The sequence below is a fragment of the Struthio camelus genome, chromosome 17 (genome assembly GCF_040807025.1).
Source record: "Struthio camelus isolate bStrCam1 chromosome 17, bStrCam1.hap1, whole genome shotgun sequence".
In the NCBI taxonomy this organism is placed as follows: domain Eukaryota; kingdom Metazoa; phylum Chordata; class Aves; order Struthioniformes; family Struthionidae; genus Struthio; species Struthio camelus.
In genome coordinates, this window is record NC_090958.1 from 8555886 (window position 1) to 8581847 (window position 25962).

At 41.7% G+C, this 25962-nt stretch overlaps 2 protein-coding genes across 6 annotated transcripts in view; one reads left to right on the forward strand and one right to left on the reverse strand.

Moving 5' to 3' along the window:
* Positions 1–5614: 5614 nt before the first annotated feature.
* RSPH14 (radial spoke head 14 homolog) overlaps positions 5615–25962 on the reverse strand; it is a 109773-nt gene continuing 89425 nt past the window's right edge. For both annotated transcript variants that reach the window (XM_068911072.1, XM_009687423.2), the window contains 3 exons: positions 9328–9553; positions 7854–7990; positions 5615–6846 (listed from right to left, as the gene is read on the reverse strand). In XM_068911072.1, coding sequence (XP_068767173.1) covers positions 6605–6846; positions 7854–7990; positions 9328–9553 — 605 coding nt within the window. In that variant the 3' untranslated portion in view covers positions 5615–6604. The remainder of the gene's footprint in view (positions 6847–7853; positions 7991–9327; positions 9554–25962) is intronic.
* Positions 23776–25962, forward strand: part of GNAZ (G protein subunit alpha z) — a 77896-nt gene continuing 75709 nt past the window's right edge. For all 4 annotated transcript variants that reach the window (XM_009687419.2, XM_009687422.2, XM_009687420.2 and 1 more), the window contains exon 1: positions 23776–24164. The gene's annotated coding sequence lies outside the window, so the exon portion shown is untranslated. The remainder of the gene's footprint in view (positions 24165–25962) is intronic.

Below are 25962 nucleotides of genomic sequence, written 5' to 3' on the forward strand. Positions count from 1 at the left end.
TTTAGAAATGGGAATGGTGGCACATTCTTGTTTTCCACAGCTGACTGTAAATTTGAAATACTTCTGGTTAGTGGAAAAACTTTGGATGTGTCTCTGGCCAGAAGGCTTCATAGGTGCTGGGGTACACTCATGCCATAATACAATTCTGTTTCAGGAGATTCTGAGTCATCCCAGTTTAGCTTGTCACACTAGGTATACAGTTACAACTTATTTTACTGGCTTTTAGTTTAGACTTACAGAAATGTTTTAGATGAACTGTGCACCAAAACAAAAACCCCCAAACCCCAAAATCCACCTAGTAGCACTGTACGCCAATTGCAACACTTATTAAAGAACATAGGTGGCCAAGCAAATCAGATCTTTCATCTGAGAATTACTACATGTTTTTCAGGCCAAATCCTGAAAAAGGTTATCTGCACTTCATTTATGCTTTCTTTTTTCTGTATCCCTCGTAACAAAAGTCTCCAAGTACCTTGCAATTGTTAATCACCTTGGTCATGAGAACACCTTGTTCTTAGAATCTGATTTTGTTCCAGTTTCACTACGCACTGAAATTTTTTACTGAATTTTTACTATGCACTGAATTTTCACTCATGCACAGCAGCAGTCACTCAGGGAGGGAAGGTCTGTGGCTTAGTGTGGTTTAATCTTAACCAAAATATATATGATGAATTAAGGGCACAAACACAAGGAATGAGTTTTTTTGGCACGTGACTGCAGCGAAGAGAGCACCAGCAGCAGCGACTGCTCACCGGCTCAGGCTCTTGCTCCGCTCCTGCGTTGAACTGGCAGAGTTAGGAACGGTTGCACAGACTAAAAGCTGACAGAAAGATGAGATGCCAAGCGTAACTATAAACTATATAATACTTTGTAGTATATTATAACTAAACTATCAATGTGTGCATCACCAGCAGTGACTGACGTGTGGGAGAAAGGCTGTGGCGCCTGCCGCGCTGTCTTCAAGGAGTGCTTGAATTAGTCTGTTAGAAGCACTAGACTGGATGAGAGTTAAGAAACAGCTATTCCTGGGGTAGACAGTCACACTGCAAGGCGAAGGGCTGTTTGTGGGCTGTTCGCAGGCTGCGGGGGCCCAGGAGAGCTTTTCTGAAGGAAGGCTGATTTTTTTTTTTGAACTTAATGATGTTCTTGCTCGCCAGCTGCAGCTCTCTGTGCTGCACCTGTGGCCCGTGCAACGTTGCAGTGGGGTAACAAGAATGGAAGGGATGAGCCGCGATTACGCAGCTGCCTTTCTGTTTGACTTAAAATACTGTATCACTAGCACAGATTTAACAACACAGGGCAATACCTCTCTAAGAAGGATGGTACAAAGCAAGCAGGACGCGGTGATGCATGGCATTTTTTTTTTTTTAGTAGAGTGTATAGCAGGCCTAGTCTAGGGAACTTTGAGGGTGGAGTAAAACCACCCTCACTGCAATGCCGACCAGTTGTTCTGATAAAAGGCAGGATAACCAGCACAGGTGCTTGAGGTTAGTACCTTAATTATTAATAAAGCAGGCTGATATTTTTTTCCTTCCCAAAGAACACTTGCTCTTCTTATCATCTACCACGGGAAGCTGGGAAAAAGGAGAATTTACCTGAATTTCTTGTCCCTGCGTGCTGTGCCCCGTCCGTGGTTAGGGCGAGAGCAGCTGCGAGGGCACAGTAGGCAGCAGCTCCCCTATGTCTCCCAAGGTAACGGGAAGAACCTCAAGCTCAGGTAAGCGAGCGCTCAGCGTTATTCTCTGCAGCATTTTTTTTTTTTAACGGTATCAGAGCCTATGAGTTTAAAAGCTTATCTTATATTCAAAATACTTCTTAAACAAGTTATTACAATGATTTTCACTCAACCAAGCTGATGGATTTTTGTCAAAGATTGTAGTCTTCTTAAAAATACATACCGAGCTTGAATTTTTCATTGTGCTGGTTTTGCATGTAGCCATAGATATCACATTCTGGTGCTGAGAATTAATATAATAAATGATTAGCCAGATCTGACTTACGAGCCTCTTTGCTCTGTCTTTACACAAAGCTCTCACTTGTGTGCATTTTTAATATGATTTTGATTCAACATTTTTTTCACAGAACAGATAGGGGAGGAAAGCAAACACGCTCCCTGCTTTGGAACGTGAAGAAATAGGAGTAAAAGCTGCCATTTCTCAGAGCAAGGTTTATATGAGAGCAGAACGGTTTCCAGCTCTTGGACTTTTGAAAGCAAATGGGGACAGGGCAGCGAGTCTGTAGCTGAAAGAACAAAGCGCCAAAATATAATATTATAAATAATGTAAACCTGGGCACTTTCAAAATGAGATCTACCTTGCTGGTATGTGGCACACAAGTTTTGTAGAAGAAGGTCTTGCGTCCCATGAGGGTGGCTATCTTCCCTTCTTTTCCCAGTATTGCTGAGACATGATAGGCAGCTGAACTGAAAACTTGGATTTGTGTTGTGCCCAAGTGAATTAATTCTATTATTGACCCAGGACCTTGTTAATTTTATCTGGGCCTTAACCATTGCTGGCTTCAAGCTAAAAAGCCAAATTGTTTGTGATTGATGTTGAAAATGTGCCTAGGTGCTGATGCCATCATACTGTAGAGCATTGTTTGTGGAACATGCGGCACCAAAGACAAAGACTTGCTGTATACAACACATTTCTTCTAAAACAACAAGTTTAATTACAGTGTGTGTGAGTGCCAGATCCGGACATGTTAATTTAAGTATTTATAATGTGTATGAAGCAATTCAAATGCATCTTTAGCTTTTTTATGTGACTAAGTCTGTTGCAGTTTTATTACTGAGTATACTCAACTGAAAACACAGTCACTCCAAGGGGGAGCATTCACCAGGCTTTATTCAGCTGTGTTGTCTCCATTTTCCTGGAGGGAAAAAACAGGTTAGGATATTTAGTTAAGAATTTTACCTTTTGGACTAATTTCAATTACATTTGAGATCTTAGAGGTCTTCATGAAGGCTCTGAAGGAACATTTCAGATATCAAGTTGTGGCTGATGAACTGATTTTTGGGGAGGAGATGTAGGAATCACCACATTCTTTTAGGAGCAACTGTGTGTCATATTTTACTCTGGACTGAAATGGCAAAATATATGGCAAAACAAAAACTTACCTCTCAACTCAGGTTCCATATAGTGAGGAATACAAAGGAGGTAGTGTGACATTTCTCTGCTACATCAGGTAAATCCACGTTTTGTCCTTTGTCTTCTGTGGTGTTCCAGAGTTGCTGCGTTGTGCCTGTGCTGTCTGCTCTCCTGCACCGGTCTGCCGCAGTATAACGCAGCATGAGACACCCAGCCCTTGGGCGCGAAGATAACAGAGCTCTCAAAACCCTACTAGTTAGAAGACAGGGGTGTAGTGTTCTGCAATAAATGGGATAACTTCTGCACTAGCCTACGCTGTCCTCTAGCATCCTGCGAATCACACAGGCTGCTTAACTTTGCCACCATTGTGTCACGTGTTGTGCTCTGCTCCTGCAAATGTTCATCACCTGCAGTCCCTCCAATAGATTGAGGCAAGCTGCTCCAGGCCTAAGCAAGTGAATTTAAATTACAATATTTGTGGCCTTTTTTTCAGCAAACATAGCCTTTTAAGTCAAAAAAAGATCTAGTAAGCTCATATAATAAGTAAGTTCAAATAATAATAATAAGTTCAACTAATAAGTTCACAGCTGTTCTATATGCAGACTTTGAGTTTCTGTGAGTGTTTATGTAGGCAAGTACATGGTCAGTATACTCGAAAGATATTACTGTTGTGGTTGAACTATCTGTTTGATGCTGTTAGATGTAATAGCACCAAAAGAATTGTGGAACTGAAGGCTGGGATATGAAAGGGGTGCCACCAGCATCCGTATTTCGAAGCGTTCAGTTAAGGCGTAGTTCCAGGCTTGTACTGTGTGTGCGCATAAGACAAAACTATCAATACCATGTTAGAGCGTTATTTGGATACAGTTTATATCGTCTTTAAACCAACAGTGACCAACTAGATGCCCAGAATGCAATATTTAAGGTCTGAGTCAGCTAAATCTCCCCCCAGAATGCAATATTTAAGGTCTGAGTCAGCTAAATCTCCTCATCAGAGCAGTTCAGTCTAGAGGGTCTTATTCCTGTATCTGAACAAGCTAGTTATTTTGCTAACTTTGCTAAGTGTGCTTCCTGAATTGTTGGGGGAAGGCTGTGACAAATGTCTGGAACTGAGCTAAAAAGATCATTGCTCCTGCATTTTCTTGCAGCGCTTTTGTAAGTGTAGACAAAACCACCAATCTCTCTTGTTTCTTAGTCCTTTCCTGCACATTTACTGTGTTATTAGGCTGCGTGGCTCTCTCTTATTGAACTGGATGCACTCAGGCATCGATATTTTTTATAGATGAGTGCCTTAAGTATGCAGAGTGTGTTTGAAAGGCAGAGCTCTTCCAGCATGCTGCCCAGAGGGAATGAATCCACCTGACTCAGTATTTTTAAATCACGTCTTCATAGAAGAAGAAATTGTCCCTTTGGCTCGGTTATGGAAGAGAAACCCTTTAACCTTAATCACACCTGCAGCGCCTAGAATAGGGTCACCCTTGGCATAAAGGTACCACAGTTTGCAGAGCAGCACTGGGTTTGTGCAGTGGAAAAGCAGCACTGACAAACTTATACGCATGATGAAGTTTTGTTTAGCTACAACTGCCTAACTAATAGCAAAAAATCCCACCGTGTTTCACCTGAGTGGACACAAATGGGACTCCCTGTCAAGCTGAGCCAGCTGCACAGTGCACAGGAGGCACAGTGCCTCCTTGGGCACTCATAATGGTCAGGATTTGTGCTGCTGCTTCATTTCTTCTCTAAGGTGTTCTTCTGTTTGACGCCTCCTAAATGACACACTAGCAACTACAGACAGAGAAATTTGCAACCTATTGGGGTGACCTTCCTTGACCATGCAGTCAGTAAAATGATACAGGGCTCCTCTCCATTTCAGCTGCCCCTCAGCTCTGAACACAGGAACTGCCTGATTTCCTTCAGACAGTTTACGTCTTGTTGGACAAGCTTGCCTCTTCAGACAGCTTGAACATTTCATGTTATCCTTGATTCTATGAAGTAAGATGTTTTTTTTTAAAAAATGTTGGGTTAGGAAAATGGGGAAAAAATATATATATTTTTCCGAAGTAGAGTTGCTTTGGTTACCGCCTCATCTCTCTATTTAGACAACCATTAATCACAGAATAGTTGAGGCTAGAAGGGACCTCTGGAGATCGTCTAGTCCAATCCATGTTGGACCCTAGTATTAGGGTCAGCTTGCCCTGCTCCTTGCTATTCTGCACAGAGAGAGGGTTAAGCTGGTGCAGCTCTCAGCCTGGGGCAGTTGGGTCCATTTCCACCAGAATTTTATAACCCTCTCTGAGTCGTCTTTCCCTCCAGCACCAAACGTGGAGGGTGCATGTGCCTGGCACCACAGCGTGCCAGACCTGGATGTATACGCTGGAAGCACACACTGCAATAGGAAGCGCTGTACCTGTGCCGTCGCCTTCACCAGCGGGACTCCCACCAGGTAAAAAGCATTAGATCCACTACCGATTTTAGCTATTAAAAAGATACCAAAAAAGCAGCAAAGCTAACCTGTAGAATTTGCCTCCAGAAGACATTAAAGAAAAGCATTTATTAGCATTCAGGAAGCCATTTTTTAGGCAAAATGCACAAAAACTGAATTCGAGGTACAGAAAGAACATAAACTCTCACCTTAAAAGCAAGCGCTTACCACTGATGGTCAGAGACTAGGCAACTATTTTCCTCAGGGCAAACTATAATATATTCATCTCTAAAAGGAGTTTTACACTGTCTTCTGATGCACACATATGGCACCACAGATCGAAAGAAAACTACTGACTCAGTGCAACTTTCATATTCTGATGTGTTAGCTTGATTTTGCTCTTTCCCCATCCTGCATGCATATCACAGTCCTGCCTTTAAACTCAGCCTGTACTAGGAAAAATGAGTTGCTGCTGGCAAGTGTTGTCAGCAACAGAATTTGGTAGAACTGTACTGAGAAGTATTTGGTTATAGTTTGGGCTGGAAAGGCCTTATACTTCTCTAGAGAGAGGCCTTCTGTGACACTGCCATTCCATTGCTCTTCCTGTGAGGATGCTGAAAATGGTTTTTAATCCCATGTTCAACACCTGTTTGCAGCAAAACTCCTACAAATTCCTGCTGGTAGCTAGATCAATTTCCTAGCATAGACAAGACTGCTGGAGAAGTTAATTATGAACCTTTCTTTTTTCATATAATTAGTTATTGATTAATGTTTGATAGGCTAAAATAATGAAAAAAAAGGGAGAGACCATTATGCAGAAAACAAAAAGGATCGCTTTCTTGTATCACAGGAAGATCTGGATATCTCAGGATATAATTTCTAGTGGAGAACTGTAGATTCCCTAACTTTCTTCCCCACATTGTTCTACTTGTGGCCTGTCGTAGATATAAAACTGTTGATAAATGACATATCAGGAGGAGCTGAGGAAGAGTAACTGAGGAAGAGTTTTGTTTTTGAAGATCTCATATAATAGTGCATCTCTTACAGCAAGATATCAACAGAGGGCAATAGATCTCTGTGAAACATCATGTCTTCAGAAAGGTTTCCACTTGATGACACGGATGGCAATTTCGGCAGCTCTTTTCACTGCCTCACAGGGGTCGTTCAGACACTGCTGAAACGTATCTGTATGAGCGAGGAGTGTCTTGCGGCCCTCGGGTAACTCAGCCAGCATGGTGAGGGCTTTGATCGCGCTCAGGCGGGCTTTGCTGGTTTCCTCAGCAACCAACTTCAGCAAAGGTGGAATGGCTTCAGCACCTAGAGCTGAGAATTTCCCTGTGGAAAGATACACTGGCTTTACAATGTGTTATTGCACATAATGAAACAAAATTTTGAATCGCCACTTTTGATTTCCTGCCCAGCTACAGCTCTGAACACCCCAGAGTGTGGAGTGCAGAGAGGTAGGATGTAGCTCTGAACACCCCAGAGTGTGGAGTGCAGAGAGGTAGGATGTGCTTTTTCCACTGAAGACGAGAGGTAATCGCCAACTGCTTATTTTTTAGAAAAAAAAAAATCTTTCTTAATTAACTTCATTTGCCTTCCACATTATCAAGTCATTTGCAAAACATTTTCAAAGAATGTATGAGACACCAAACGATAGGATAAATTTTGAGGGGGTTAGATGCCCTTAAGAACATCCTCCATTCTTTTCTTTTTAAAGACACTTTAGACGCTTAGATCCACTCCTGTGTCGTCTTTTGAAGCTAGGGGGATAGTTGCAGAGGAGGACTGGAACACAATTGCTGTTATTAAGAGTCTTTTATGTCTAATTACTCATTCATCACACTGAAAATTTACCAGTTAGTATTTTCAGTGTCATGTAACTGACTTGGGAGAACTACAGCCATTATTAATACTAATTCTTTTCCTAGCTGTGGGAAGGAAACTCCCTCTAACCACTGAAAAAAGTTTCCAGGAAGTAGTGTTCCTCTGAGGACTGGTGATTCAGAGTGGCCCCAGGTATGTGGCTCTGCATGAAGCCCTGACTTGAAGAGAAAATTTTTCTCCTCTGGAGCAGCTCTATGGAGGCAAATGGCTCACATGTCGTAGAGGTTTATCTTCTTGACCTACTTCAAGTGAATGAAATGTGAAATGCATTGTAGTCTCTAGACAGTATGGGGTGAACGAAGTTGCTGAAGACAGATCTAAGGAAGTGTCCCAGTCTTATAACTTCTTCAACAGCTTTAACACCATTGGAACCTGAAGGCACATGTTTTGTTATTAGGTTGCCTTAGAATGGGATTCCAGAGAGGATCCTTAGCAGGACTGCCTCTTTCTCTCACCCTGAGGTATAACGGTAGCAAGCATCAGTGCTCCTGCTGCACTGGCTTGGACTTCAGGCTCTGGATCTTCTAACAGGTTCACCAGCGCAGGAATAACGTCTTCTTCACATACCGTGTTTTTTCCCTCTGGATGGGTACTGCGCAGAAGAGATGGTTAAGTTGCTTTTTTGAACTACGTTTGCTAACCTTGCAACCAGAGCTGCTCCCCGTGCCCAGCCCCCTGTGGCCGTCCTTCATTTCATGACAAGATTGCTGACATAGGCCTCCTCTCTGTTCTCTTTTGAGTCAAAATGTCCTGAACGTTAGAGAGACGGTAAGCACCATTGCCCAGTCACAAACAAAAGAAAGAGGACATTTGCTTTTCACTGATGTGTATTAAATCTGCTTGCAGACACAATATTGATGCTAGCACACTAACCTGTGTGTGGGTTTAACACTTTTTTATGAAATTCTTTTTAGGTGGTGGTTGGATTTTTTTTTTTTTTACTTTCTATCATGCACTGGAGATGGGCAAGGACCAAGGACAGGATGCAGTTGGAAGTGTGCTGGTGGTCCTAATGGCCATGAAGTTACACACCTGTCTGTGGAACCAGATAGATACAGATATAAACCAACTACTAAATTTGGGGTCTGCAGGGAATTCTTTTCCTGGGTAAGTTTCAGCTCTTTCTTTCCAGCCTCTCTAATGTGGGGAATATTTAACATGGCCCAACTATTGCAAGGACCTAGAGAGTGATACCCTTATTCTAGGTCCATTCCTACTGTCTTTCTACAACTCATTATATCTATAGTTTCTTTTGCTATAAGACCTCGTCTTGTTATAGGACAATAAGAAGTGTTTTATGACAATCGGTATGTAAGCTAGATGGATGATCTGTAGATCCTTTTAAACTAGACATCTGTTGAGCAATTTGATCTGCGATTGCGGGATGCAGTTGACTCAAGCGGTTCCTTTCATCTAGTGTTTGATATACAAACTAAATACCAAGACTGCTCTTTCTAATCCATCACTCCACATGTAGCAGCCTATCTCAGAAAACTATTTCTTTTTTCAATCACATTGAAAATTTACCTAGACCCTTATAATTTTTTTGAGAGAGAACTGTTGTGAAAAAAATAAAGAGAGCGTCTTTTTTCCTGTAAGCGGTCAGAATCCTGGTTGCACACTCGAATTTTTTTTTTTCTAGCAGTAGTATGCCAGGAAGAGCCCTGATTTCACTACTAATATAGAAGACAAATTGGAGGAGAGGGAATATTGCTCCTCATCGGCATCTGTTTTCCTGAGTGATTTAAAGCAGTTATGATTTTAGAATTTTCTATCTGTGTGTGCAGTTAGCTTGACATTACTTTACGTGTGAAATGTGACAGGTTCAATGTATAGTGGAACACAGCTGTTTACTAATGAATGTGATTCAGTTATGAGATGGGTATTTTCTCAGGGTTTTGTATTATACACAGTTTTCTTTTCCTTTACCTGATTCCTAACAGGACCCAAGCTGCTTTGCTTCTGATGGCCACTGATGAATGCATAAGCTTTTGCTTCAGGATGGTAACGGCACCACTTGCTAGAGCTTCAGAAGCATCTGCACACACGCAGTTGGCGAGCGTGTCTAGGATTAGCTCCTGGATTTCATCCAACTCGGTCTTCAGTTTGAATACAAGCGAGGGAATCAAGCCAGCATGCAGTATGCCTACAGCCCCTGCAGGAGGAGACAGAGAAGGACCATGGGTGACAGTGTGAGTGCATTTACTATTTCTACCTGTGCTTTGAATTTTTCAGTAGGATCAAAATACACATGGTAACATTTTTCCGTACACAGATGTGGGACTGAGACATAGAAGCTACTATAACATTAGCCTGCTCACAAGTGCCATCCTGGCATTGCCTCTTCAGGCTTTACTTAGAAAATTTCAAATCTTCTACTGTTCTCAATCTCCTGCAATTTCTCAACGTTGTCTCCATTATTTTGTACAGTGCCATATGCAAGGATAAGTGACACTTCTCAGACTGAGAACTTTCCTAGCAGTCCTGGAAAGACATCAGCCCAAGTAATGCTCACAATGGCAACTGCTCTCATGTTTCCAGTTTCCTCACTATAATATTTGTCCCTACAATTATTCTTGCTAAGAAAACAGAGGACAGAACTACCTGTAATACCTTCTGTCCAACCTTCCTAACTTTTTTCAACACAAACAGGCACTAAGAGAGACTACCGAGATGTGAGCCTTTAGAGCTAATGCTTTGATATCATTCTCCATTATGGTTTCTCCTGGGGAGGACAAGGTTTTGGAAGCCATCAGCTTCCTCACACGTTTCTTTGCAGTAATTCTATTCTGGAAGAAATTTGAATTTTGAGTTTTCCAGCAGTCAGTTCTCTTGCACTATTTTGTAAAGGCAGTATTATCAAAGGTAGAGTGATTGTGCTCTGCCCAGCAAGTGATGTCTTTGCTATGAGCAAGTGACTGAATCAGTCCCTTTCTTACACAAGACTAAGTCCACATGGAAACAGCAATGCCATGGGAAAGCAAAAAGCAGAACGTACTGTCCGCAAATAACTGTATGAAAACAAAATTCTCCAGCTGTCTTGTTGCTAAGACTGATTCTTCGGTTGCTAAGAGAAATATGGCTTCATCTGAATTGATTCATATATGGTTAGATAAGGATATTTTGTGGATAAGAGTCATTAAGCTATTTTCAAACGAATCTCCCCAGTCAAGGATAAAAGGACAAGTAGGGAAGGGATTTTAATGGATTTTCTACCTGTGCTACATTCGGAGATCAGTTTCTCTGAGAACACAGATAAGTAATAATGAAAAACAGATTCATTTTAAAACATAATGTTTCAAAATAAAAACTTTTTCCTTGTGCCAGAAAGGCAAAATGGGGAAGGAAAGTGAATAAATGTTATCTTTGATCCTGGGGTGCTATGCATCACTAGATGAGGGTGGCATTTTAATAGCCCCCCCCCAAAAAAAAAAAAAAAGTGCAGGAAGGATATGAAGAAAACCCTCATGGATCAGCTCCAGCCCCTTCATGCTGTGCCCACAGCAAGTAGGTGATAAAGGGAGCCTGCCCCACGGGTCTCCGTGGCAAGAGACTCTCTGAGAAAGGTCTGTGAGAAAGAAGCCAAGCTTGCACAGCTGACTCCATCACTCAGCATTAAATCCCTTGACAGATGGGTTATTGGTTTTAGGATTACAGGTTATAGATTACATACACAGAAGGATTAGAGGTGGGTTAGACCCCAGCTAAAATATGGCTGGGAAGACCCCATGCCTTATGGTGTCATAGGTGGCAGGGAAGCCCCTAGACAACCGCTGTCATGGAGGTAGCTTGAAGCAGCCCCAGACGACTGTAAGTTATATCTTACAGTCTGATTAACGACGTTTCCCAATGGTCTTCTGAAAAAGCCTAGGAAAGACAAGATTTTTCAAAACCAACTTGTAAAAATCCTCTAAGAGTTTTCCATGAAAAGAAACTATGTGAAACTACATGAAATTGGGATACCCAGACTGCTCACACAGTCACCACTTACACTTACAAATTCTGGGATGCCATGGAAATAAGTACAAGCTCAAAATTTGCGGGTGAAGGAGGTACAGTTTCACAGAAAGAGGAGTGGATTGGAGGTGATGGACTCATAAGCTAACGTTTCCTGTAGCTAGCGTCTAATTTTCGTATGGCTGCTTTATCAGATGATTTGTAATATTTTCAAGCCAAAACCATATCTGGACGCTTGACCTGAAAGTAATTTCATTTTTTCCAGATAAGATAATATGCGGAATGCAAACGTAACTAAGAGTAGAAAGAACTGAAGTTTAAAGCCCCACACTCCCCCAGAGCCTTTGTGTAGCTGTAATTCACATTGATACCAATCTCCCTTGGGTCAGGGTCACACCGTTAGCATTATCATTTCCTAAGCAAACACTGGTTCTTGCACAGAGCGGTCAACATTCTGGATTGAGCCCAGAAAAGCCATTGATTATTTTAGTTTTTCATCTTTCTGTCACTATCATTGCTGTTACCATTCTGTCTCCATTTCTCCCACTGGTGCTCATACTTTTCTCCTTTTCCAGACAGGTTTCCATTAGTATTTTTTGTGCTTGCCTTCAAATATTTAATATGCATTTTTGTTGTCCATCATTTTTTATTTTCATATTTGCTTTCCTGCACTTCCTTCTTTTTCAGGCCTTCCTTGTTGACTTTCTTTTGATACTCTTGATCGCCATATTCCTTGTATCTGATATCAGCCCTCGTGTTTCATATTTCTGTATCCCTACCTTTTGCTTCTCTTCTCTACGTGTTGTAGATGATGTATTCAGCTAGACAGGTCCACTTTCACTGGCCCTTGAGTTTGTTTCTTCCAGTTAATGTTTACTGACCTCCTTTGACTCAGTCATCTCTCATTCGTTGTATTTGCCCTTTATGTCTTGTTTTTGGTGCTATCCTTCGCTACTGCACTGCAGTTCTGAGTATAAAATATACATCAAAGCCACTATGTCTTTCCGTTTCAATAAGCTGGCAAGCTAATGTACAGAGCACTGTCTAGGACAGCTTTTGTTCTGTAATGACAACAAATAGTATTTATTCTGCCGTCAGAAATCCTCAGGTAGCTATCTGATGCTTATTTGGTATGAACACTCTGGCTGTTTTCATTTTTTAAATATGTTTTATTTTATCAGGGCAGGTCTCTGTACCGAGAACTTTCTTATCTACTGTTCTTGTTAAGATGTACTGTCTGAAATGCCATCATGCTACTAGAGGGAGCTTCCCCGATATAAATATAGAAACAAAGAGAGATTGTGTGACCTTGTCAAACGACTCAATGTGGTAAAGAGGCAAGAGGGTGGAGAGGGAAGGCGTCAACAACAGAAAAAGAGACTACCTAACAGTGAGACTGAGATTTCCAGGTGGAAATTTGTCATGGTTTTCCCAAGGGAACCAAAAGGTGAAAGGTCAAGGGAGGTGAAAAGGAAAAGGGAGGAGACATAATCAGTCGAAAGTTGCTTGAGCTGCTTGTAAATTTGAGCAGTCTTAGATCCTTGCATCCTACTGAACAAGCAACAGGAGGGAAAGGTAAGCTGGTGGCTCTAGCAGTCCTACACTGAAAAATGCAGCAGTCTCCCAAGGAGCTGGACTTTTCATTGAAATACCGTCTTTCAGTATTCAGTATATTGAAATACTAAAATACTGAAAAGTAAAGGTGATTTATTTGTTGCTGAATGTGTTCCCGATCTACTGGGAATAGTGAAGTAGTGGGGAAAAATGTTTTCAAAAGGCAAGTAGCTGTATTGGCAGCTGCATAGTTAAAAATTATTATTGATCTGTTTTTCTGAGAACTTGTAATCTTCCCTTGGGCTGCTTTTTATCTCAGCACTCGTCCCTTGCTCCTCAAAGCCCTCTGGCTACTCACATTCTCCCTTTCCTGCCTCTTTTTTCACATAGACCCAAAGAGAAGTTACATTTATTCTGCTCTCTCAGTACGGCTGCAAGGCATGTACACAAATTAAATTCTGTAGAAGACAAAGGAGTCATTTATGGCACATAACAGTAGTGTTTTGTTGTGTTGTGTTTTGTTTTTTAATTACATAAAGCAATTCAATCACATTGCAAATCCGTTTCCTTACAAATGTCAGTTTTCAACTCAAAGTCATTTAGACGTTTGTTTTAAAAAGAAGCGCACGCTTCACGCGCTGCCGCAAAGTGGTGTACCGAAACACAGTGGTGTTTCGGTAATACCTCAGATGCCTCTCTGAGGTGTTCAGACAACTATCTGAAATGCGCAGTAACAGCATTTCAGGTTAGGAAGGGGCAGAAGATGAAAAGCAGCCGAGCCAGCCAGCCCGCGCGCGCGCGCCAGAGCGCGGCATGCCGGTGCGCTGGTGACACACGCCGCGCACGGCACTGCGCCAGTCCGGCCTCGGAGCTCCCTAGCCGCGAGCACGAGCCAGACGATGCTGACAAAATCCCTAGGCCTAGCAGCTCTCTCGTTAGCACTGCAGTACTTTAACAGCACCATTTTAGCGGTAACAGTGTCCACCAAACCAGCTGCTTTGACAACGCTGCGCAGTTGTTGTGTTTGCTTTCTGAGGGCTGAGATACAGCGCTAGCTCCTTCCCCAGCGTACCTTCCTTCACGGCTCCTTGCTCACCGCTGTTTAGATTGAAAAAAGTATTTTAATCTTTAGCCTCCCTGAGAAGACTTCTGAGTCACCAGTCACAAGAGCATAGCTTGAAAATCCTGTAGTAGCTAATTCAGTGTTAAGAGTCAGCGTGCGGAGACTCAGTGCTGCCAGCATTAAGGCTGTGTCAGGGAGTAGATTAAATATAACAATATTTTAAATCGAGGCTAAAACTTCCTTCCAGTAGGTTTGGAGCAGAAGACAGACCACAAGAGACGAAAAGGAACTCGCCTGCCTCCACGCCTTCAGCGTGACCGACCCTTCTGACCAAACAGAACCACTCTGTTGACGTCTTTGAAAGGCAGAATATTTTCTTCTTTGCAACATGTCTGTGTGTCTTTCAATAATATGTTAACAGGAACAGACATGATGTTTTGCTTGCATCTTGAAGTATAAGCATGGATATCCTCTGCAGTGTTCTTACCTCCCGTACAAATAATCTCCCTTCAGCTTTCTAAATTTCAGACTTACTTAATATATAGATATATTCATGACCATCCAGTGTATATGTCTCTGTATGAGAATGCATGTGCATACCCATAACTGTAACACACATTCAGCTGATTGTGCATTCCTGTTGATCATACACAAATCAGGAAATATCTCAGCTTTTATTTCTCTGACAAAGTACCTTTCCTTTATTAGAGAAAGATTACCAAAAAATGCTAAAAAAGACTGAAAAAACCCAGCGGTTTTTTTTCTTGTTCGTTTGGATAAAGAAGGAAATGGCATCCCGCAATTTATTAATTTCCTCCACAGGGAAGACTTTGCCAAAATGCATGAAGGAAGGAAAACAATCTGACATATGTCCTGCTTGCTCCACAGTCCTCAGATCAATTACTGGAGAGAACATTAAAGCCTTGAGATAACTGCTCCCAAAGAGCTGACCTCAGCCACGAGTTGCTACCCAACTTCAGCTTTGTCAGGTCAAAAATTCCTTTTTTTTCCCTGCTGGTCAGGAATGGAGACTCGCAACCGTAACATGGGACTAAAAGTAACCAGTGCTGCATTTTACCGTAAAAGACACTTATGACATCACTGCTGCCACACGTACCTGCCATGAATTATATAATTCCCAGAAAACAGTGCATTTAGTGAGTGTCACAAAGTAAATACGTTCAAAAGAGAACTTGGACTTGTAGGTACTTGGCGTATCTACAAACACTAACATAAATACTGGATTTTATATTTCCTTAAATACCAAGCATGTAGATCAAGAGTGCCTGAAGCGTTAACGACTACTGTAGCAAGTCTCAGTCACAGACAAATTGATACCGTAAGGTAACTACCGTGTTCCCGGTTTGACAGATGTTCATGTGATTATCACTTACGTGGCAGCAACTTCTAGGATTTGCTACTGAGAAAGGTCTGCTGCATCACACAGGCTTGCTGTCCAGATGTGTGAAACAAGGCTCATTTCCTAAACAGATTGGAGCTGGATGGGAAGAATAGCAGGAAGAGGCAAAGAGTTGTTTAACTAATGCTTTGGGTCAGTGGAGGAGCTGAGAATTAAGAGCGAGCCAGCTCGCTGTCGCGTAGCCCACGCGCCACGGCTCGGCGGCGGGGCCGGGGTGGGCTGGGAGCGGATGGGCGGCAGGGTGCTGGCAGCACCCGCCAGCGCCCGCTCGGCACCCGCTGCGTGGCCACGGCCGCTGCTCGCGCGCTCCGGGGGCCCAGCGCCGAGCTGGGCTGGCTGGGGGCCGCGGAGCCGGCGCGCAGTGAGAAACCTCCTCCCCGGGCCGCTGCCCGGGGGCAGGCAGCTACCGCGGCCCCCCGGCCGGGGCTGGCCATGACTACTGCGGCATCTAGAAAGTCCTGACTGTTGGGAAAGGCACCCTTTGCGGGGCTGTGGCAATGTCTTGCATGGATAAAAATGGTTTTAAGCTTTTAAGAGACAAAGGCAAGAGAAACAGAAAACTGCAAATTTTCAGTTTTCAGACTTTTTGCTGTGAGAACTCTTTTAAAAAAAATATTTTCCCTTTTGGGACAACAGGCCAAAAAATTAAAGAAATATGACTGAAATTTAAGATATTGTGTTGTTAATTATCTTAAATTTCTATTTTTTACTATAAGGCTATATCTGTGCAACTGGACTTCTGTGTTATGAAATGGCATTGCCTTGCAAAAACCACAGAATTTTATGGCTTTAGGAACATAAATTTGCAATTATAAAATAATATCATTGTTACTTTTTTGCAGTTATTGAATTAACCTCCCGTATGCATGCGCAGACATAGAAGAGCAGTCATTTTGTCAATTTTCTTCCTTAGGAAAAATAGTTAATTAATATGGAGAAAATATTCTCTGACCATCTATAGTGCAACTGAACTGTGAGTAATCAGAAGCAAGGGTATATGAAGGAGAAAGTTTCCTACATAGATTTGTTTATGCTACTGTCAACAAATAAATCAAAATGAGAGGATTAAAGGAACATAGTACCCGGACTTAATCATGTGTTTGACGCAGAGGTTGAAGGGAATTTTATCCTGAAAACTAACTTGAATCAGCTTGGATATATGAATCATTGCAGAGACTGAAAACTGACTGAACGACTGTGAATAGTGGTAAAAGAGAACAGGAGGAGGTTAAAAAAAAAATTGGTCTCATTTTATATGTGCTTCTTTTTAGATTTTTGTCATCGTACAGCGTGAGGTTTATTTTTTTAAACTGCTTTTAAAAATGACCTGAGAATTTCAAAGAAGAAGAAACTGGAGGAACTGGAGTGTTGACAAAGCGCCACTGGTTATATTTGCTGACCTAGCGTGCTGGCAAAGCTGCAGTAAGTTAGCAGAGTTTTTTCATGCTACAGTTCTCACTGCCTACGCTGGTGCCAAGCTGAGCACAGTAGCACGGTTACAACTGATAAACATCTTTAGGAAAAGAAGACTACAGTAGCATAGGTGGGTGAAATCCTTCTCTGCGTCAAGTGTTCTGGCTTGGCAATTCTGTTCAAAATGGGACTAGAAGGAACACGTCCCCCCTGGAGCCCCCAGCCCAGGCGCTTGCTTGATGCAGCTGTATGGAGAGGACGAGTAATTCCCCACAGTTCACTTGCCTGCTACCTTCCAGATCCAACTTTTTATATGGAAAGCCATATTTTTAAGGAAAACTTATACTACTCAATGAAAATTTCATTCTGTGCTGAATGTGGTTCTACAATGGTGCTTTCCAGTATTTTTAGCCTATGCTTTACCTCCGGCACTGAAAAATCCTTAAATCTTAATTGCACACCCAGCTGCCAGGGTGTGGGCTGCTTTGGGGGTGGTTATTTGCAGTGCCTCCCAGTAAACGATGCTCTTGGGTTGAGAGCCTTATTCTGCCAGTGAGCCATAAATCACAGACACTTACTGGAAGGAGCCTATGACAGATAGGCACAAACCTTAACGGTATACACGTTTTGTGACTAGAGATGCATTCCTGGATGAGGGCCTTTAAGTGAAGGAATGAGGATGTTCTTGTAAAAAGATTTTTTATTTTTATCATTTTTTTGTAAAACAACTAGTGCAGTAGGACCCGAGCCACAAGTGCAGTGAAATGAACTTGTTACTTAACCTGGACTAAAACATTAGGTCTAGCTTCTATAAACATGCCAGATTTAGCAGAGGCACTTCAGTAGGGCTGTTAACGTGCTTAGCTTTAAGAACATTATATACAGAGTAGTCAAACCACTAAGGCCTTAAGCAGAAATGGATAATCATATTTGTCACAATTATAATAGATACCAGAATCTAGCTCATAAACTGCTAGACACAGATTAAAGTGGCAGTAATTTCTAATGTTTTTAAAAATATTCCTGTTATAATTAACTCTGAAAGCTACATTAGTTCAAAGATTTGATAGAGTGCTTATCAGTTTAATCAGTTTGTTAAGAAAATGTAGCAAAATGTGCTTTGCCCGTGTTATTGATTCCACCAGCCAGTTAGTCAGAAAGTGATTCAGATGGCTACACATAGGTGTCTAATGCATTTTAACCACCTAGGGTTTCTGAGATACCTGCCTTGGACTGTCAGTTTTGACATAAGACTTGCAGGACACTTGGCAATTTCTAGACTGCAGTTGGAGGCTAGATGAGATACCCCCGGATGCTGAAAATGGCCCTAGAGACTAATATTTGGAGGCTGAATACCTTCCTGAGTCACTTCCATTTGTCATATGAATTGATCTTGCGCATGTCAGGGACAGGGCAAAAGCTCTTTTAAAAAAGAAGAGTGGTAAATCACAAAAATCAGAACTCACATATACTAAATTTTCTACTTATCATTAATGCAGTTGTAGAACCAGCTCCGTTACAGTTTTTCACCCCTCTGTCTAAAAATGCTTCACAAAATAAGTAGTGATCAATTACAATTGGTCAAAACTACAACTTTGTATATCTCCTTTGTACTTCATAAATGGTCACCAGCAGGTGTAGGACTACCGAAAGTGAGGCCCTGACGCCGCCATATAGGATCACAGGTTCATAGGACAATGCTGGTTGGAAGGGACCTCAGGAGGTCATCTAGTCCAGCCATCTGCAGTGAGGTACGTATGTACTAACCTTATTGTCCATGCAGGTAAAAAATTAACCACAGGCCACATATGCAAAAGGTACAGTTACCTAAACTCAGCTACTTATATCTGAACGCAGTCCTCAAAATTTTCACAGGACTGCTCTGGCATCTCAAGTTCCAGTAGTAAAACTGCCTGAAAGTCCATAGTTCTTTTTCCCAATTACCTTTGTGTCCTCAAATTAATTTTTCAGTTTTTGGGTTTTTTTTAAGTACCAATTTCCTATTCCTGTTAATCAGACACTGGAAGGCAATAACATAAGGGACAAACAGTAGCACCTGCTAAAATTATAGTTATATCTCGAGGTTCCTACATGAAGTAGAACTATTATGTTTAAGGGTACAAAGACATGCGAAATTCGATTATACTGTTTTTTTTCCAAGTACCTATTAAAAACATATAATACTTTTAAGGGCCAAGTTTGATAACATGCCTTCAGCTGGCAAGAACATCACTGACAAAAAAAGATTCCAAATCCAGACATTCCTTCTTTTTGTTTGCTTGTTCAGGCAAAAATTAAACAACAAACCGTAAATGCCTACCTGTATCCTCAAGTGGGAGAAACCTACTTTCAAGTCACTGCTTCAATGAATATTTTATCATTCATACAGAGACAAAAACCTTCAAACAGGGAGGCTGTGGGGGGAGGAGGAGGATATCCGAGAATAACCAATAGCCTGTTGCTCAGAAAATTTCACAGGTGATCTGAAACTGGTACTTTTTGTTTAAAAGCTTTGATTTCAAAAAATGAACACTTTCTGTTGAAAAAAATTGCTAAAATAATTTCTGGTCTACTTCTTCGCACCTCCTTGGGTTTGATTCCCAAAGAATCTACAGATTTCGATCTCCAGTGAACTTGCCAGGTGTTGACACTTCATTGGCTTTTTGCTGCATACATTTTTATTTTCAATAATATTTAATAAGTTTAGATAAGAAATTGCTGTTTGTGGATGTACTTATGACAGCTACAGAACTCATGTCCTGTTGTGTATGCTTCTCAATTACTTACAATTTGGTATGTATTTTTGAAAAAATTGGTATATATTGGTATATATTTAAAAAAAAAACATTTTATCGCAATGAATAAACTTTAAATGACTTTAATTTGTGACATTTTTTATGTACTAAATGCCTCCCACTTTCTTTTGGGTTAAAGTTTGGTATTTTTTTCCCCATTCCTTTACCCTTAATAGTGGGAAATGAGAAAACACTATTCTTATCTCCTATTTTTTCCATAATAATGCAGGCCTGATGGCTCCTTTACCTTATTTCATGAAATCTCTGTTTCTAGCTTTCTTCCCATGGAGGCTCTGAAGGAGTTTGGGTGCCTGTCTCGCTCACAAAGCTTATGGTAAGTGCAGACTGCTGTGTGAGGTCAACTGCGCAGGAGGGCCAGCACTTCTGCCAGGGCTCTAGGCGAGCCTCCAAGCAGCTGTCCGCCAACTGCTGGATTTAGTGCTTGTTTTTCTAAACTTGGCTTCAGTGGCAAGTGCTGATTCAGCAGTCAAGCCAATGAATGAGAAGCGCATATATAGCAGGTATATAATAAAAAACGTGAAGAAATGTACAGGAGGCACTTACATTTTTAGGCTTAGGTTGTTTCTTCTTTTTTTGTCTTTTCTTCTTTGAAAAACTAAGGAAGTCCTTCTCTTTAGCTGATTGTGTTACTAGCTGTAACTCCCTGTCTGGGTTCAAATTCCCAAATAACTCCAATGATTAGACCTAATAGAGCGAACAGTTGATTCTAAGCCAAGCCCTCAGTCATGAATGATGCAGGCCCAAGACACAAGAGTGAAATGCTGGTAAAAAATGAATTTTCATCCTAAATCATAAAGCCAAAGGAGGTATTCAGGCTGATACCACCTGCTGAAGGATACGTTCGTGGCTTTTTTTCCACCATCTCACAGCCACTGGTGCAAAGCAACAATATGTCAGATAGATAGTTATAAATATCAGATTCCAGTCATCTGCAGTTGATGCTATTTTAAACTCCTCCACGTGAGAAAAATGGTTAAAAATAAAAATACAGCCTCTTTATTCTTCTCTAAATGTTCGGTTCAGTTCTTCATGCTCAAAGAGAATCACAGACCCATCTATAAATATCTAACCCAGATCTACAAAACGAGAGTGTTTGGTAGAAAACTGAATGAAATATAAAATGTCTTTTATTATATTTTTATTACAGACCAGATGTGGCCTCTCAATTTTCCCCTCTATCATTTGGAGATGTACGTTCACCAGGAATCCTGTATGTGTGCATATAAATATTTTGATGTTGTCATGGTATAATAAATGCTAATCGATTAGAAAAATCCCTATGGGATGGTTGCAAAAATCCCTGTGGGATTTTGCATTTAAGAACACATTTCTGTTTTAGCACTATTATCTTCACACTAAACATATATGAATGCACCTATTTTGATTGATCTCAAGCAGAAAGCAGTGCTAAACAAGCAAAGATTTGGCTTTCGGTCAATGGACAGCAGTGGAAAGTTGAGTGAAACAGGTATGTATTCCTGTAAGCTGCATATTAGATGTTGCATATCAACAGTCAAACACTACTCCCTTCAAATTAAAACCTGTTTTGACTTAGGAAAAAAATTGTGACCTGCCTTACATGGAGGAGAGAGCAGGAATCCAATCAGATCATCACAGTTCCCTCAAGCTACTATTTGTTAACCCATTCATCCCATGAAGTGCTTTTTATGGAACACTGTATCTGATAGTTTGTCCAGACTTTTCAGTTATAAAAAGTAATGCAAATTATTCACTTCTAATATGCATTTATGTGTTTTCAGTCTAACCATATATAAAGAACAAGTTCAGAGCACTGAGCTTAAGAATTATGTTCTTCTTGGTCATCAAATATGCACAATTGGACTTTGGCATTTAATTATCTGCACAAGTTGTTTTGATATATTTCTCTTTAAATTTCTATGGGAGCTTGACTATATGTAGTGCACTCAGTACCAGCTGAAAGGCCCGGAATGAGAACTTCCGGAAACAGGACAAGGTGAGATTGAGGAAAATATAGACAGAACTGCTGATTTATTTTTCAGATGAGTCAGGTTTTAACTGTACCATTAATCAATGGCAAGCTCCCAAGCTGTCGTGTTGAAGCAATAACACCTAAACTTCTCAGAGCAAGACCCGTTCCATTACTCATGTGCTGCCTGCTCATAATTCCATCACTTCTGAGACTTGATCTACAGTTAGGTGCCTCCCTCAAAACTGCAAGAAAGAAAGCATTTTGTTATATCAATCAAAAGTACCTAAAAGTGATGAAATCTGGAGAGAGCATGCCAATGATGATCATCCTACACAGGATGATGGTAGCTGATGCTATTATTTCTCCCAAAGTTGGTCAATGTGTAGAAGATGCTTTTTTTTTTTGCATGTAAAGTACTATGCCGAAGACACATGTAAGGTGATAGTTTCTATAGTAACTACTTGTTCTTTATGGAATAGCAGATTAAACCTGCACACCCTGTTATTGTTCTCTTATCCGTCTATCTAGACTCAGTCCGTTATCACAGATACACTTTTTTAGTCTATTCCCTTTCCAACATAACTATGTTGGGGTTTTATGCAACTGCAAGTAAAGAGTACTTTTGAAAAACAAAAGCAAAACACTCTTAGAATTAAAACATTGACCACTGTCTGATCATATAAATCCATCAGAAGACAAAACTACATTGCTAGATACTAAAGCTAAAATTTCAAAATAAACTTGTAGTGCTTTTAAGGTGATTACCTTTTTTTATTCGGATGGGGCAAATTTGAATATTTTGTTTTTGCTGGGAGAGTAATGCCAGTTATCTATATGACATTTTTTAAAATGCTATTATTATACCAGTAAAATCCCTTGTATAGATGCAAATATATAGGCTATAACAGAATTTTGTTCAAGAAATTGGGAATTTCAGTTGTAAATTGCATTAGCGAACGTACATTTACCCTAGCACAGACTGTATCTATGCTAGGAGTTTACCAGAATAACTTTGCTACTCTAGATGTACCAGCAAACTCTTCTAGTGCGAGCAAGACCTACAATTCGTTACTTAGAGGAAAATTTCCCCCACATGGTACACTGATGTTTGGTTCTTGTTTGTGTACAGGAAAAATACTGCTGCCATACTCTGTTTTATACTAAACTGTTTCATTATTATAATTCATCGATGCTGCAGCTCTGCTGATAATATCAGTACTGGAAGTGGTAGTATTTACAGGAATCAGATGCTTTCTGCACTGTATTATGTTAGCCTGATTGTGGAAAAAAATGTCTGCATTCTGTCTATGTCTGAAAAGCTCTATTGCTACCTCCAGCAGAAATGCATCAGTAATAAATTATGGCTATGAGATTAGCTATGTAGACAGAAACCATAGCTATTTGGTCAGGACTGCAGCCTCTACAGTGCAACTACTATTGTAGTATGGCTAAAAGGAAGAAAACACTAGAAAAAATGAGAGAGAAAAAAAAAAGTAAATCCATTAATGAGATAAGAGAAAAATGATACTCGGCACTACTTAAAAACAAAAGCTGTACTAAAACACATAGACAAATGCAAAAGATAGGAAAGAGTGAAAGGCAAAAAGGGAAAAGAAGAAAATACAGGCACGGCACACACAGAAAGGGAAAGATGGAAAAAAGTAGATGGGGACAGTAGCTAAATTCCAAGTAACTAGATAAACAGTTTCTTTCCCCCCTCCCTCTCTCCTTATTGCATCATTCCAAAATGTATGCGATTTGTTCCCACTACTTCACTGGCAGCTTCAGTACGCCCTGCAAAATTCACCCTAAAAACCTTGATACGGACAGGGAGGCACAGCAGCCCTGCAGCCGGCACCGCGGACCTGCTGAGCAAATGCGGGCGGGTGAATGCGTCGGTGTGGCTGGTAAAGCCTGTAAGGCAGCGCATATATGTGCGTGCACGTTATATAAGGCACGGGTGCAATATAGCGTAGTAGACGGGGTGGGGGTGGGGGGAAAAATCCCTAAAACGTCAACAGCTAGCGCCTGGCACGCCATGGAGCCCGTGCGAGGGGCAGGCGGGGCCGGGGGCCGGCAGCGGCCGCGCTCGGCGCCCCCCGCGCAGCGCTGCGGCCCCGCTCGCCGCCCGCCCCCCGCGCAGCGCCGCCGCCCGCCGCCCGCCGCCCGCCGCCCGCCGCCCGCCGCGGCAGCGCTGCCCCCCGCCGTTGGCGTGGAAACGGGCTCGCCGCCTCCGACTCCTCCTCCGAGCGCCAGCCCCGCGCTCCCCCTGCCCGGGCGTCCCTGCGCGCCCGCGGAGCACCTCCCTGTCTCACGCCGGGGGACCACGGGACAAGTGTTTCTATTACTGCTTTGTTTGTTTGTTTGTTTTGTTCTGTTTTATTTCGTAGGGTGGGGGGAGAAATGAGACAGGGCAGGTTTTTTCCTCCTGCTTGAGCTGTTGGTCCAGCGTCTGCAGCCGCGGTGTGTCTGCTCGCTGCAAAGCGTAGATGCTGATGTGAAAAAGGGCCGAAGGAGACAGGGACGCGTCTGTGGATGTGAGCGTTTGCGCTGATGGACTGAGGAGGTGGCTGCCTGCTCGGTGCTTAAGAGGTGAGTGAAATGTTGGGCATGTCTTTTTTCTCTTAAATCAGATTAACAATTAACGTTACCCTCTCCTTGTATTTTCCAAATAAAAAGGCACTTCTAAAGGGGGGAATAAAAAGATGTCATTTGGAAACAATAAGCCACGGTTCTGCTGGATGAAAGAAAAGATGAATGTCACTGTGAGCAAGGAATAATTTTCTGTGTGTAGAGAAAAAATAGCAAGGGGAGAAAGGCTGCTGATACAGTGAAAATGACCTTCTCAAGGGATACTGGCCTTCTATGAGCTGCTGCTTCAGCTTGCTCCCTTTTTCACAAAATTAAGTCATCTCCCTCACTAGCCTGGATTCTAATCCACTAACATCCAGTACCTGAGCCTGCCTAAGATCCATTGTGTTCTGTTAATGATTCAGAAAGATAATCCATTAGATTGCTCCTGTCGGGAGAAGACCCTCCACAGTGTTTAGCACCTCCTTATAGGGAAATGCAGACTTGTCTAACGTTCTGTTAGAAAAGACTCCTAGCTGCTGAATTTCTATAATCAATTCTCCTTGAAACAGTCACAGCTGCAAATTCTAAGGCTGCTTGCCTCTGTGGAGCTAGGCTGCTCTACCTCTTACTGTGTGCTCCTGCATGTGAAGGAATGGGGAGGTTTTATTATATTCATCTGCACTTGTGGATGGTTCCCACCTGCAGTTCTGAACCACAAGTTTTTTGATATGTTTGCATTTGCATTTTGCTTGAGTGATTCACACACAAAACCCAACCCTTCAATGTTAGCCTGTTAGATCTGCAGACATATGTCAGTTTAATTTCTGGTAATAGCACCGATCTGTTTTTGGCTGTTTCATTGTGCAAGCTGTTTAATGTGTGTTCTTGCAGTATATATTCTGGAGGCTACTGACCTGCCTCAACAACATTTTCCTCTGCAAGATTTGAGAAAAGCTCAATGGTTTTCCATTCAGCTCTTCTTCACACCCATTTGCTGCCACTCTTACACTCACAATTTGTTTTTTATATTGGCTCCATATTTCGCGCCATTGTGGGTCACACCCTTTGGGTGGCCGATATAATTTCTTTTACAGAGGTTATAACAGCAGTCAGGTAGGAAAAAAACCCCAGTCGTTGTGACCATCTATATGTGTATCAAGAAGGAGAAAAAAATGAGCACGTATTTTGTAGTTCCTTCGGGGAAACTGTTTCTGCCTGTGTGGCTGTAGGAAGCCTGAGCTGATGACTTAAGTGCTGTTATAGGCAGAAGTAGTGACTTTTCTTCAGCAGTGCACATATCTGGTAACTGAAGAGATACACATACAGAGATATAATGCTGCAGAATAGAGCTTCTTGCCATTAGCTAAGCTGTCTCTAGCTCACCATTTAGTTGGAAGCTTTCACCCCAAAAGCACAGGTCCCTGCCCTTGGATAAAGGACATTATTCCAGGCTAGGCCTACGTGCATGGAAGAATGCGGTTCCAGTCTTCAAGAAGCCAGTGATGAGGGCAATGAGGAGGAAAAGATCTTAGCTGTATGACATAGTTAGGAGAAAAATCCTATGATATATCCCATTACCAAAGCACTGCCATTTCACAGATGAATTCTGTGAAAGGCCATGGAGATTTTGTTACGACAATGGGCCTCACAAAGATGAATAAATTCTACGTGCTACATAAAAAAATGCTACATTACACCTCAGTCTGTGGATTATGTCCTTCTTACTTCAGCGACCACTGGTGAAGAGCTGAATGACTCTTCTGGAGGTATTATCTTGAAGTCAGATTTAGTAAGATTCCAGTACAGCTCAGTGTCT